General features: G+C 35.7%; 1 protein-coding gene and 2 pseudogenes across 13 annotated transcripts in view; 2 read left to right on the top strand and 1 right to left on the bottom strand.

Annotated features, from left to right (window-relative positions):
* The window catches only part of CEP112 (centrosomal protein 112), a 327,899-nt gene that overhangs the window by 266,947 nt on the left and 46,938 nt on the right, over positions 1-14,014 (bottom strand). For all 13 annotated transcript variants that reach the window (XM_039859703.1, XM_039859699.1, XM_039859702.1 and 10 more), the window contains 2 exons: positions 3,845-3,931; positions 1,434-1,533 (listed from right to left, as the gene is read on the bottom strand). In XM_039859703.1, coding sequence (XP_039715637.1) covers positions 1,434-1,533; positions 3,845-3,931 — 187 coding nt within the window. The remainder of the gene's footprint in view (positions 1-1,433; positions 1,534-3,844; positions 3,932-14,014) is intronic.
* On the top strand, positions 10,764-10,879 carry LOC120600457 (uncharacterized; annotated as a pseudogene).
* LOC120600399 (uncharacterized) lies at positions 13,758-13,876 on the top strand (annotated as a pseudogene).

Raw genomic sequence — 14,014 nt, forward strand, 5'->3', positions numbered from 1 at the left:
AGAAGGAACCTGAACAGAATTCTAATGAGCATTTTGGGCTGGAAGTAAACCTAAAAATAGCAATTTCATTCGTTAACTTATATACGTAATTGCCATCCTAAATTTCAAGGACATTACCATTCTCTCAGATATACTCAGGTTTGGCGATTTGTGAGAGAGCCAGTAAGTTCCATATGGAAAACCCTAAATGAAAATCTGCTCTGCCCTTTCCTCGTACTCATTGCCTGCATCTTACCATTCACCAAATCCCTCAAAATTTCTTTTTCAGCTCTGTTCTCACTACTGCCACTGCCATCATTCAGATATTTTGGGTCCTTATCATCTTACATGAAAAATTACAGAACCATGGGAGCATAAACTCTTTGAGTTGGAAGGGACTTCATGTATTATTTACTTCAACTTCATGTTATAATGCGTAAGCCAAAGCCCAGAGGCTTCCTCATGTCATACGGCAGACACTGAATAGCAGGTCTGGGGTTAGAGCCTATGTTTTCTAATAAGAGGGGTGTTTTCTCTCTCTCACTCTGTCCTACTTCTGACTATTCTAACTGAATTGGCATCACCATGGTGGCACACCCACCACTACAAGACTACTCCTCCTAAAACTTAAGGTCCTAAAACTCACCACTCAAAAATCTTCTCTGACTCACCAGCATCTACAGGATAAACTTGAAATGTCTAAATCTGAAATTTAAGGTCATGTTTAAGTCATGCCAAGTCAGCTATCTTATCTTTTTCAGTCTATTTCTTAATGTATAGGATATCCATGCTAGCTAAATGGTTTTGCAGCATCCTTCCCCAAACTTACCAACATCAGCATTCCTATTGCAATACCTGGAGACTTTTAGAGTTCTTTCCTCCAAAAATGTTTTCGACACACTCTCTAATGGCTGCCTATTGCATTTAGATGTTCTGACCTATAATCATAGTCAGTTTAACACTTGATCACATGCTTTCTTCTCCTTCTTAATGAAAGTGTAAATGGGGAATACTTTTTAAATGTTTGTTCGATCACAAACAATACCAGTGTATGTTATAAGGCATACAGTAGATACTTAATGTAATGAATTTTATTAGACCCAGAAGAGTAATTTCCCTAGATTTTTTTGTGAATGCCAGAAAATTCTAATTCTATGACTAACCTATAGCAGCCCAATAAAGAGGCAGAGAGCTAAGAAGAGGGAATAACAGTGACAGACTGTTCCAATTCCTTAACCAAACCAACCACCATTGCAACCACACACACACACACCCCACACACACACAGTTTTTCCTCATCCAAATGAAAGCTCACATAAACATACCCACTGATGGAAACCCACATAAACATTCCCATCTCATACTACAAAAGGTCAGAAATAAAATTTTACTTTATATAACCACTAATAAAATGGAAATCTTATTAAAAGATTTATGTAACAATATAACATCACCTTTTGTTTCAAGTTTTCTAATAGTCTCCTCCATTTCATTTTGTTTCTTTCTGTATAAAGTTTTCAATTCTTCTATTTCATTATTCTTTCTTTCTAAAATCTGCAAATGAATTTAAAATGTTTTAGTTTGCTATGTTGTTTTGCATATAGAACACATAACTTTTTAAATGGCCACAAAATTGTTTGCAAGACTATCTCAGCTAATCCCATAAAAGATGTAAAATTACATTTTAGTGCATTGAGAAAATAATATATATGCTAGAATAATTGATTACAGAAAGGGATATGTTATCTGCTTTGAATTTTCATGTATCAATCTTTAAGGAGGCTATACATAATAAATTAGGTGATTCTCTAAAATATACCTCAGAGATTAAACTGCCATAAAATAGCAGAGAGAAGTCATCAAAACTTGACCCACTGGGACAGTACAAGTCACCTCCCCACGGCACTGGACTTGAACATCTTCAGATAAGCAGATCTCTGAAGCCTCCCGCCAGTGTCCCATTACTTCCATGCACAATAACAAGAATTTCCAGGTACACGGGAAGATGAGACAAAATAAGGTTCTTTTATATCTGGCTCTGCTATTGCAGAAAAGTCATCTCAAAATATGTCAAAATTGCATGAATATTTTACATCATTAATTTACATGGTATCAAGTTTTAAAATTAATCATTTAATAAAACTGAATCATGATTATTATATACTTCTAAATACAGCTACATTCAAAAACACAAAAAACTAGATAAATTACTGAAATGTAGAAAAGCAGGGAAAAAAATCTGCTAACCAGGTAGAAAAAAGAAAAACAAATTGAGGCAGGAGTATGAATATCCACTTTTCTTATGGTTGGGGTATATTTCCTATACACCCAAAGAGAATAATTTTTAAAATTAATTTACCTTCCATTGTTTACTTTACCTATCATTTTACTTTATCTTTCATTGTTTTATTCCCACCTGTAACAATGTTTGGTAAATAAGAAAAGGAGCTAGTTTGATCCTAATATCCACAAAGAAGCAAAAAAGGAAAAGAATGTAGGCAAATAGATAAAACACTGAATTTTGTTTCTCTTCAATTCCTGACACTTAGAAAATTCCATACAAGCAACAAACTGATGAATATACTTTCCAAATAAGGTATAAGGTCAAGGATTTTATTTATATTTTACCTGGCATTTCAAACTAGTTGCATTGTTTTCTTTTTTCATGCGGAATTTATTTAAAAAGAGAAACTCCTGGAAAGGATTTTATTATAAAATGTTTTTCTTAGAAAAGATCTTTATAACAGACATATCAAGAAGCCTATTTCAAAATCTATTATCATGATTTTTCCAAAAATATTTTTATATTTATTTATATTATATATCGATAGATTCTATTTCATTTGGACATATGTCATAGTGAAATTATATTATTGAATCTCTAACATTTATGATAGAGAACTGTTTTTATCTAATCAATTTAAACTAAGGTAAAATTCCAATAAGAGCAGAAAGTAATATTTGCCTTTAAAATTTATGTGGGAAAGAGTAAAGGAGAAGGAAAAGGATAAAATCTTTCTTCTCTTTCTAATTTTCAGTCGGTGGTTTCCTTCTTGTTGCTTTGAAAGCAGATGAGCCAGACACATATAGGACTAAATATTAATATACTTTTGCTTTCAAGAAAGCTCAGTTACGTTATACTGTGGCCTCAACTCCCTCCCTCCATGTCTGTCACTCAGTTTTGTGAAGCAGAACTACAAGCTTAGTTTTGAAACAATAAATGTCAACTTTCTATTTGAATATATATCTCATTAATTTTTTAAATCATTACTAAAATATAGTATGAACTCAAATTCCATGTAGGATACTTATAAATTGATGATTTTTGCTTTGCCCACTAACAAGAAAAATTAATTTTATTTAAAAATACAGACTGAAACATTGGAAAGCATAAACGTCAATAATGAAAAAAGCAGAGTACTGTCAGTGGTAGCATGCAGTCTATACCAAACAGAACTAAGTCCGAGAGATCCTTTTTTGGCCAGAAAATGGAAAAAATATCAGGCCAAAACAAACTCCAGTATTTACAGTTGATATATCAGCTTTTATGAAAGAGAACAGAATACAGATAAAAGACTAAAAGAAGGCCAGCATTCAAACAACAGAGGAAGAAGAACTAAAAGGTAATGTCAACTATAAGGCTTTACATAAACACGTATGTTTAGCAAATAAAGTTTAAAGATCAACTTTTGCTGGGATATTAATTTAGCGAATTACATCTACAACATAGATTATCACAAGTACGTACATAAGTGGGTGGGTGAGTGGGTGGGTGGTTGGATGGATAAGTGGATAAACGATCACAAGACCTAGAATATTTCAAATAGTCAATATTAATAAGACAATAAATGGTAATATACCCTACCTTCTGAACATCAGCATCATGTTTCTGTTGAAGTTTAAGCTTCTCTTCATGACATTTAGCTTCTATCATTTTTGTTTTCATGTCCAACTTGAAGAAAAATATTTTAAAGGTGTTAATTTACTTTTCCCTTTGGCAAAAATACACAATTAAATTAAAATAACTCCCTAAATGAAAGAGACTATCATTTTTCATTTTTACCCCATAGCCACAGGTCTGGAAATCACATACATATACCAACATGTTGGTAACATTCTTTGATGACTTCCAAGCTAATTAAAAATCTTCCAAATACATTTCACTCAATAGGTAAAACTGACACTACTAAATACAAATTCCTCAATTACTCCCGTCCAACCCCCCAAGTCATTTTAAAGTGATTCTTTGCTAAATTCACTCTGTATTTTGCTGTTTATTATTTTATATTTGAGTAAGTCTCTATTCAACCTTTTTATTTTTTTCTTTTTTCGCATCTATGTGCTCCTTTAAAAATACTCTTTTTACCTATGTGATAGTTTAAGAATGAACGCCCATAAATACAGCATATTACTGATAAACACGCATCCCTGTTAACAGAGTTTCCAGTTTTCTCTCCTGGAATCGTAGACTGCGACTCCTTCGAGGTGGTGATTTTATCCCCTTTCAAGGATTCATCAACAACTTCTGTCCTCCTCAAACCAACATCTAATGCACCAGTGTTCCAAGCAAAGCCAGTAAAAACATAACCAATAGTTGTTGATAATAACAAAGGCATCATAGAATTAAAAGAATAGTAGTAGCAGGCTTTAAGAACAACACAAAGTCAGTTATCTCAAATGTAAAAGAATTTGAGCACCTGATACCAGCAATTCCTTACGTTGGAGTCTGACAGACCTTATTTCTAACTCTAATTCTAATTCTACTATGTATTAACTGCTGTGATTTGAGGCAAGTCATCATTTTGAGATTCTATTTTCTCTTCTGCTAATTAAAGATAATTATCCTTATCTTGATGAACTGCAAAACTTATATTCAATGATATTTAAGTAACCATACTCAGTACAATGTTTGGCACAAAGTAGCTATACAAAAAACAGTCTACAACCTTCAGAAAAATTTTCTTTTAAAATACTAGAAATATACTGTCGAAACATTTTCTTGAAATTTTTAAAAATATACCTTATATTTTTCAATTACTGTTTTAAATAAACAATGAATTTGAACTTAAAATAAACATACATGATCAAATCAACACACCAAAATGAAATTTAGAAATTTTACAAAGAAAAGTTAACATAGCACAGAGTCATAATTTTTAAATGTTATGAGTGGTGGACAGAGAGGCAGTCATCCATTCACTATGCAAAAGGAAAAATTCTGAATGTTTCCATTCTCTTGCCTTTAAATTACATATTTCTTCCTCATTTTAGCAGAAAGAGGGCTAGGTAATCTAAGTCTGTATGAAGATCATTAACAGAAGCATTTGGGGGGTCTATTAAAAAGGAATCAAACTCAAAAAGTCATACGACGAAACTGAGAAGATATAGGAGACATAATTTATTACCATATCTTTCCACAATACATGCAAAAGGACCTGTCATATCCTCGGCTTCTGCGGGTCAGCCCTAAATGCCACGTGACTGTGCACTCTAACCCAAGCCACCACCTCCCACCTGCTCCACCTCAATTTTGGTCGACCAGATTGGGAATAAATACCTGACACATGCTTACGTAATCCATTAGCTAGAGAATAATCATGTCAGAGTCTCTCTCTCTCAGAGATTTGAATGAAGATAGCAAATTAATCACTTTGAGGAACAAACACAAGCTCCAGAGGGGCAGCAACCAAGAGAGAGCAGAGGAATCCAGTATATAGAAGAAAGCAAAGCAAACACACAAACGGCAAATTCTAGAAACCACAGGGCAGCTGAAATACAAGGTGAGCAACCTCAGGTTCCAATAGTCTCCATGACACAAGGCATAAATTCAAAAAGATTTCTATGTTCCTTTTTATTTTAGGTAGCTTGATAGATCTCTGTTCTTGCAACCAAAGAGAATTTAGAAGTTATCCAAATTCTATTGTTCTAGTATAACTTTTTACTTTGGTATATTAAACTGAAAGCGAAGTGGCAATAATAGCGCAAGAAGCTCCCATGTGCCCTTTACTCAGATTCACGAATTGTTTACATTTTACCTCATGTGCTTTATCATTTTATATCTGTGTATACACACACACACACACACACACACAATTTTTTCGAACCATTTGTGAGAAAGAGACAGCAATGTCTCTTTATCCCTAAAAATTTTAGTATATATTTCCTTAAAACAAAGACCGTCTTTCATAACCAGAGCAGTCATCAAAATCAGAAAATGTAATTTACATTAACACAATATTATCTAATGCACAGTATACAGTCAAGTTTTATCAATTACCACGATAACAGCATTTATAGCTATTTTTTCCCAGTCTAGGATCCAATTCAGGATCATGCACTGTCTTTAGCTGTCATATCAACTATATTTCCTTTAGTCTGGAACCGTCTTTCTTTGTGTTTAACCTTGACATTTCTGAAGAGTAAAGCCAGTTATTAAATGACCCTCAGTTTAGATTTGTCTGATGCTTCCTTATGATTGGACTTCTTAGATTTTGGCAAGAATGATGTTGTATCCTTTTTCATTCCATCTTATTAGGAGGATGTTGGTTTGTTCCAATATTGCCAATGTAAGGTTTGATAACTTGGTTATGATAATGAATATCAAGTTATTATAAGGATAATATTAGAAAGTTTCTCTACTGCCATCCTTTTCAAAAAATAGCAGTATCTCTTCTCTGGAAACTCCTCCCTTGACACCACTTCCACCTTGCCCTCTAGAGCATGATCCATGATAAATCATCAATAGAGAATACAGAAACAATCTTACTAGTATAGTATCTAAAGACAATACAGGATACAAGATATAATTATATAGGTATATACATAAATATATATGTGTATAATTATATAGGTATATACATAAATATATATGTGTGCACCTATATACACATACATATATGTATATAAGACAGTAAACAGCCTTAATTTAGCTTAACACAAAAGGCTGGTATTAAGACTAAATAAATATAATAATTCTAACTTGTTTGACCTCCAAGTAACTCCAAATGACAATTACATTTTCTTTACCTGGGCTCAGAACACACACTACTGATTTCAAACTTAAGACACACGGAGATCCACTTCAGGTTATAGTGGAGTAACTAGCTCTGAACTCACCTCTCACTGTTACAACCATAAAAAGGGATAAAATACAGGTGGTAACTGTTCTCAGGTATTAGAAAATAGGCGGTTGCAATACCGTCATCCTCATAACCTGAGCCCCACGATTGTTCTGGCTCCCTGAATAGGAAGAACCGTCCAGGTAGAGCACTGCTGCCCTTCTGAACTGAGAAGGCAAAGATCAGGGTTCAGGGCAGCTGAAGAAGCTGGAATCTTAAGCACAGGGAAATAGAGAAATGGGACTGCCCAGCAGGACCCTCTTCCAGTCCGGACTCATGGGCTGCATGTGTGTACACTAGGTAAGTAACAAAGCATGGCTACTACAAGGTAGGAAATTTAACAGATACTACAGGTTAAACAGTGCTGGGAGATATTGAAGGCCCAGTCAGCCAGAGTGGAGACATCTTCTTAATAACTTATATATACCTGGGCATCCAGATGAAACACCAGGAAGACCACACAGGCCTACTCTAAACCTGCCTAGCAAAGCCTAAAAACAAGCCTTATTAAGAGACAGAGTTTGTAGATTTGATCCCACCATGTTGGAAGAGCTTGGGAAATGTCTTTGACTTTCCACAGATTTGCCTTAATAGAATGGAAAACCAAGTCTACACGAGTTAAAGATAACTGGCCAATAATGCATTATTTCATTTATATTCCATTTATCCTTTTTCTAAACAATTTCAGAAACTAATTCTCTCAAGTCTTCAAATCTTGCTTCATTTTTCCCTGTTTTTCTAATTTTGGTCAATATCTCTGACCAATAATAAATACAGAACATTAAAAATCAACATACATATACCACATAACATATTTAAGATAACTTTTCTGTGGGGAAAAAAAAGAGATAACTATACAATCTATATTGTTTGGGGATAGAAAGAGTATATTTAATACCGACAGTCACATGAAGTGGCTACAAACATCGTAGGCAATAATTTACATATGTACACTATTACCTTAAACTTTAAAATGATAAAGTCTCTGGGACCAATATAAAAATTAGAAAAAAAGATTATATATTAAGTCATTATTAGCCATTAACACCAAGAATTAAATTATCTATAGAATTAGCAGGAATTTGGGACAAAAGACAACTTTTGAAAGGGTAAGAGGAAATCGGGTGATGTATATAGTAACAGAAACTTAACAGAGAGTGAGACAGAGATACAAATAGAAAGATAGAAAACATGGTATTAGCCACTTAAAGGCAAAAATTCTTAATCGATTAGAGATGCTATTACAATAAAGACAAACCATAACAACACAAACCAGCTTCTCTAAATACAAGAAAGCAATAGTAGCACTAGTAGTAGCAATACTAAGTAATAAGTAGTAAGTAGTAGTACTAAGTAATAATATAGGAAGTAGCAGTGATAGCAAGTAGTAGTATAGTTAACAGTAGTAATAACAGTAGTATATAGTAAGTAGTTGTAGTAGGTAGTAGTGATAGTAAGCAACACTATAGTTAGTAGTAGTAGTAAGTCATAGTACAGTAAGTAGTAGTGGTAGCAGTAGTGGTAATAGTAAGTAGCAGTACAGTTAGTAGCAGTAAGCAGTAGTATAGTAAGTAGTAGTAGCAGCAGCAGTAACAGTTACTGCTGAAATAGTAGCAAGATCAGTAGCAGCAGCAGCAAGGAGTAGGAAGAAAAAATTACAGAAGAAAAATGAATATCTGATCGATTACACGTGACACGCTGAGCCCTGTTCCTAGAAATTCACAGGCACTATTTCATGTAGCAGTCCTCACAGCCACCTTCAGAAGCGGGTACCTTTACTATCTCCATTCCACAGATAATAAAACCAAAACACAAAGAGGTCCTTGCTCAAAGCCAGGAAGGTACAAAGCCTGGATTCACACTTAGGAGTCTGGGTCCAGCTGAAAAATGAAAGCCAAATATCGCTGAGCAGCTTTTAAATATGAGGGTTCACCTATCTGAACCAACTTAATACGTTAAAAGAACTCAAATGAAGAAAAGACTACGCTTTCTAAAAAATAATCTTATGGGTTTCACAAGGAATGCTAGCCTAAGACAGAAAACCTGGTACAACTGAGGAGGGGAGAAGGGACAGGCAGACAGACTGACAACCATAAATCATTACAGTATTTTAAAATGTACTGTGGTTCAACTTTTATTCCCTAAAGACCTCTTTTAATTTTTTAAATTAAGGGCTCCTACTTTTTTCAGAGCCATTAGGACTTTATACATTGCTTGAAGCCACATTTTACTGCAGTGATATTTAATAGATTTTTTTAAATCCCAATTAAGAGTTACCAGCAGAATTTGCTGTCTAAATATTTCAGCTCTCGCCATAAAGTATCATTCCTTTTTTCTTATTTTTAACTAAAAACTTTTCAGTATTCCATACTTTCTACTTCCACTTCTTTCTTTGTCTCCACAATGTCTTTGTCCTTTGTTAAAACTGTGATCTCAAAAGTCACGGTGTGACATCATTTTCATTTTTCATCCAAAGGTCCTCTGATCACAAATTATAAGGGCAAACCTCATCCCCTTGTCTCCAGCAATCTGCACGGCGACTATCTCCCTTCTCTCCTGGGCTCCTGCGGCAGTGTGCAATTCTGGTTCTCCGCTCACCCTGGGAAAGGTGTCTGTCTCCTTTGCATCGCCAGCTCTCTGCGACTCCCTGCAGACGGCATTCCCTCCAATGGAGTCCCACAGTCATCTTCACTGTGCTCCAACTTTGCCCTTGGTGATTTAGCTCTAACCTCCCATGGAGATGAATCGAAGTGCTCTACCTGCAGCCTCACGTTCTTTCTGGTTCCCACCACCTGCTACATAGCTCCAGTCGGACTGGACATCCTCTAGTACATTAAACCCAACGTTCAGTAAAATAACAAGATCTACTATGTGCCATCTAGCTCCTTATCTTTGACCCCACCTTTTCCCTTACCCTCAACATCCAGTGAGTCACCAAGTCCCATCCCAGCACGCAGCCCTCATCTGTCACCACTTAGCAGAGTCCCTAATTCACCTGCACCTCGACTGCTAACAGTCTCTTTCTTCACTGGTGACTCCTCAGGGCCATCTTCCTCCCCACGGACCTGAGACTCTACGGCCTACTTACTGTTCTAAAGCATAGTTGTGAAAATGTCATTCTCTGGTCAAACTTCCGCAGCTCCCCGGCCCTGGCTTGGCAGCTACACACATTGCTGACAGCCACAATCTCTTCCTTTTCCTTGCCATACACGCCAGCCCAGTGGTCTGCAAGCGCCAGCTAAGCGCGCACTCTGGTTTCCCGCTTCCATGTCTTCTCACACACGATTCAACCCCTGGCTCGAATGTCACTTCTTCCACGAAGTCTTCATGGAGCTCCTCAGATAAAAGTAATGTCTCCTTCCTCAGTGTACCTCCGAACACTGATTCAATATCTCCCTACAGTTAGTTTGCATGTACTTTCTTCTTCCCTGGAACTGAACTATAAGTTCTAAAGGACTTTCTCATAAATTGGTTGAATAAAATAATTAAACTTTGTATCGCAGTTCTTTCCCTTTGTACTATACAGATATACATATGTCCATATCTGTTAAAATTATGTTTTAAAATTTAGGCAAATTGGACATGGTTCCATAGTATAGCGGTTAGCACATCTGCTTTACATGCAGAAGGTCGTGGGTTCACACCCCAGTGGAGCCACAGTCCATGGTCTACGGCCATGCCACCCTGAACAAGCCTGATGTCTGATCTTGGAAGCTAAGCAGGGTCGGGCCTGGTTAGTACTTGGATGGGAGGCTATCTAGGAAGACCAGGTGCTGTAGGCACAAATAATAATAATAATAATAATAAAATAAATAAAATAAAATTTAGACAAACGAATAACACCCTAAATCATGGAACCTTCGATGCCAGGCTAAGGCAGAGGGAGCTAAGAAATAAAAGCGGAAGAAAAGCGAGAGCTCTCATATTCCATTTCTAAAATCAGCCATTGTTCAACTTGTCCTCTATCAAGCCTCTAACATTAAAGAGGTTTGTTGGAACTGAAATACCCCCCTAGGCCATTTGCCCCCATTAAAAACATTTGATGGTGAGAATCAGTTGGGATAACTGGAAAGAGGAAAGCCTGGCTTCATGTGACCAAGTCCCCAGGCAATAAGACCAGAAGATCCACTCAATTACTTAAACCACCCCAGGGCTAAACCACCCACTTCGAGAAAAAGAGGTAGACAGCCATCAAGAGAAAGGGACGACTCCACAGAAACGAAAGGCATGTATGACAAGCCAGCTATGGGTAACCTACTGCTAAAGCAAAGAACTGAAACCGGATAGCTTCACTTTCTAGAGGGCATTCCCCATAGGCTATTTTTAAGAGAATTTCTGAAATTTCTACTTAGAAACACCTTAAGAAATTTTATTTACAAAGTCCACCGGGCCCCATTTTCTCTGAAGTATGCACTTCAAAGAATAGCTCTGAGGTTGGACATTCCTGCCAAATGAATAGAGCTGATGACTGCGCTCACTCAGTATAAAAGTATTTCCTCGTGTTTAAAAATAGCCTACCTACAGGGTAACTAGTTAAATTTTAGGACAATTACCAATGTCATTTTACTCAACTGAATATGCACGAACTTTAAGGTTTGTTTTTTTTTTTAAAGGAATACTTACCAATCTATCCAGTAAGGTGTTCAACATTCACTCCCACAGAACGCATTTCTTATTCAAATGCTACTTTTTATTCTTAGCAGTTTTGCCTGTGTAAATTGTATGTAACATTTGATGCTGAAATGAGCAGAATACCAAAATAGCATAATAACCATTTATGGGTTTGTAAGAAAAAAATGTATTAAAGTTATTTAGACAGGCATCATTTATACATTTTAACATACCAAGAAACTCCTTCTAATGTTATTTCAAAGTTTTAACATTGAGCAACTATCTCTTATCATGTCAAAAGGAACAAAATGTACAAAAAAGCAAGATATATTTTGATGTGGAGAATAACTACAAATTTTTACTTTACTATACTTTTGATAAAGTATAAAATGTAGCCATTGTAATTTTACTGAAAATTTGTTTGCCTTTATTTGCCGTATCCACGTAGCAATGAAATTGTGAGGCATAAAAGGTCTAACATTACTGATGTCAACCATCCGTACTGTCCAGGAGTTTCCAAAGCATTATCGGCATCACAATCAAATGATGTATTTGCTTAGTCACTCTCTCTACAGCTCAATAACCATCAGAGCAAACTGCAGAAATGATTCATGAAATAATCATCCCTCTAGTTACTCAGACATTTAATTGTTATAATCATGTTTTTAGAGAATTCTGTTAGTTACTAATCAGAGGAAATTATCATGTTAGTAATTAAGATTCTTCCTGATTAATACCTCCAGTATATTCTACTCTCAAAGTGTTAATTTGTATTATTTCATAATGCCAATTGTTATTCATTGTGCTTATTTATAAACATAGTACAAAAATAAAAACAAGGCATCTATCTCTCTTGTTATCTTATCCCTCAGGCTTAGAGATGTATAGACTTTTCCTAAACAACAGTTTCCAATCTCCTTAGAACTCTTCACATTAAGGGAAGAAGTGATATTTAAACATACACAGTGCATGCTAGTATTTTTTTTCTAATTTTTAAAATGTGTTATACATCCTATACAAACACCATATAAAACATAAACATAATTAGATTATATAGTCTTTATTTTGTTTAGTTTCTCTGCACTTGTTGGTATTCATTTCCCTTTTTATTTAAATATCTCCCTCTCGTCCCTATTTCTTCCCATATCAACACCTGCACAGGGTATTTCATGATAACAACCTAGTATATTTTCATATTTTCTGCTATGCTTACAGAATCATATACAAGTATGAGCAAGAATGCATATAGTATGAGGTTTTGTGGCACACTACTAGTGTCCCCAGATAGCTATTTCCCTCTTCTTTTTTAGGGGGCCCCATAGCTACCACCAAATATGAATGGGGTACATGGCTGTACCACAGGATGCTGCACGTGACCATGTGACTAGGTATTTGGGTCAAGAGGGATGATATAGGACAGAAATGATTCAGGCAACTTTGATTGGACATCTTTAAAAATAAAGTGGCTTTCTCTCCACGCTCTTTCTGAAGGGCGGCACTTAAAGATAAGGTTCTAGAGAACAGTCGACATCCTAGACCCAGAGACTGAAGTCACATGCTGAGGACGGTAGAGCTTCCCTACGAGCCTGAGTCCCCAGGGACACCACTGAGCAGAGCATTTCCTAAACACCCTGGATTGTTATAAGAGAGTTTAAAAAATTAGCTTCTTATTATCACTATACCCTTAGCAATACCTATATATTTTTATGATGACTGTTCCACATGCAAAACAAAAAAATATTTTCTGCATCTTGCTTTTCTCTCATGAACTCTCAAAATTTACCTGCTATAGATTTTATTCATTCTTTTTAATTGCTATCAAGTATTGCTTAATGAGAAAACAAAATTTGTTCAACATTCCCCTTAACGAATATTCTCTTTATTTTCAATCTTTTTCCACTAAAAATAAAGCCCAAAAAACATTCTCATACATGTACCCTACACACTAGAGCTTTGATTTCTATGAGATGGGAGTCTCAGAAGACATACGGATGAGTCAATGGTGGGTATATCTGAACAGATTTTGCCTTCTATTAAAGGTAGCTTCATGTCTACGGCCATGCCACCCTGAACGTGCCCAATCTCATTTGATCTCAGAAGCTAAGCAGGGTCAGACCTGGTTAGTACTTGGATGGGAGACCACCCAGGAATACCAGGTGCTGTAGGCGTAAAAAATAAATAAGTAAATAAAAAAAATAAAAATAAAGGTAGATTCACATTTCCACCAGAAAAGTAGATGTCTTCTTACTACTCTAATTTGCATTTCCCTGAAAACTACTGTGTTCTAGCCCCTTTTCAAGTGTTTT

The sequence above is a fragment of the Pteropus medius genome, unplaced genomic scaffold (assembly GCF_902729225.1).
Source record: "Pteropus medius unplaced genomic scaffold, Ma_sr-lr_union100, whole genome shotgun sequence".
Classification (NCBI taxonomy): Eukaryota; Metazoa; Chordata; class Mammalia; order Chiroptera; family Pteropodidae; genus Pteropus; species Pteropus medius.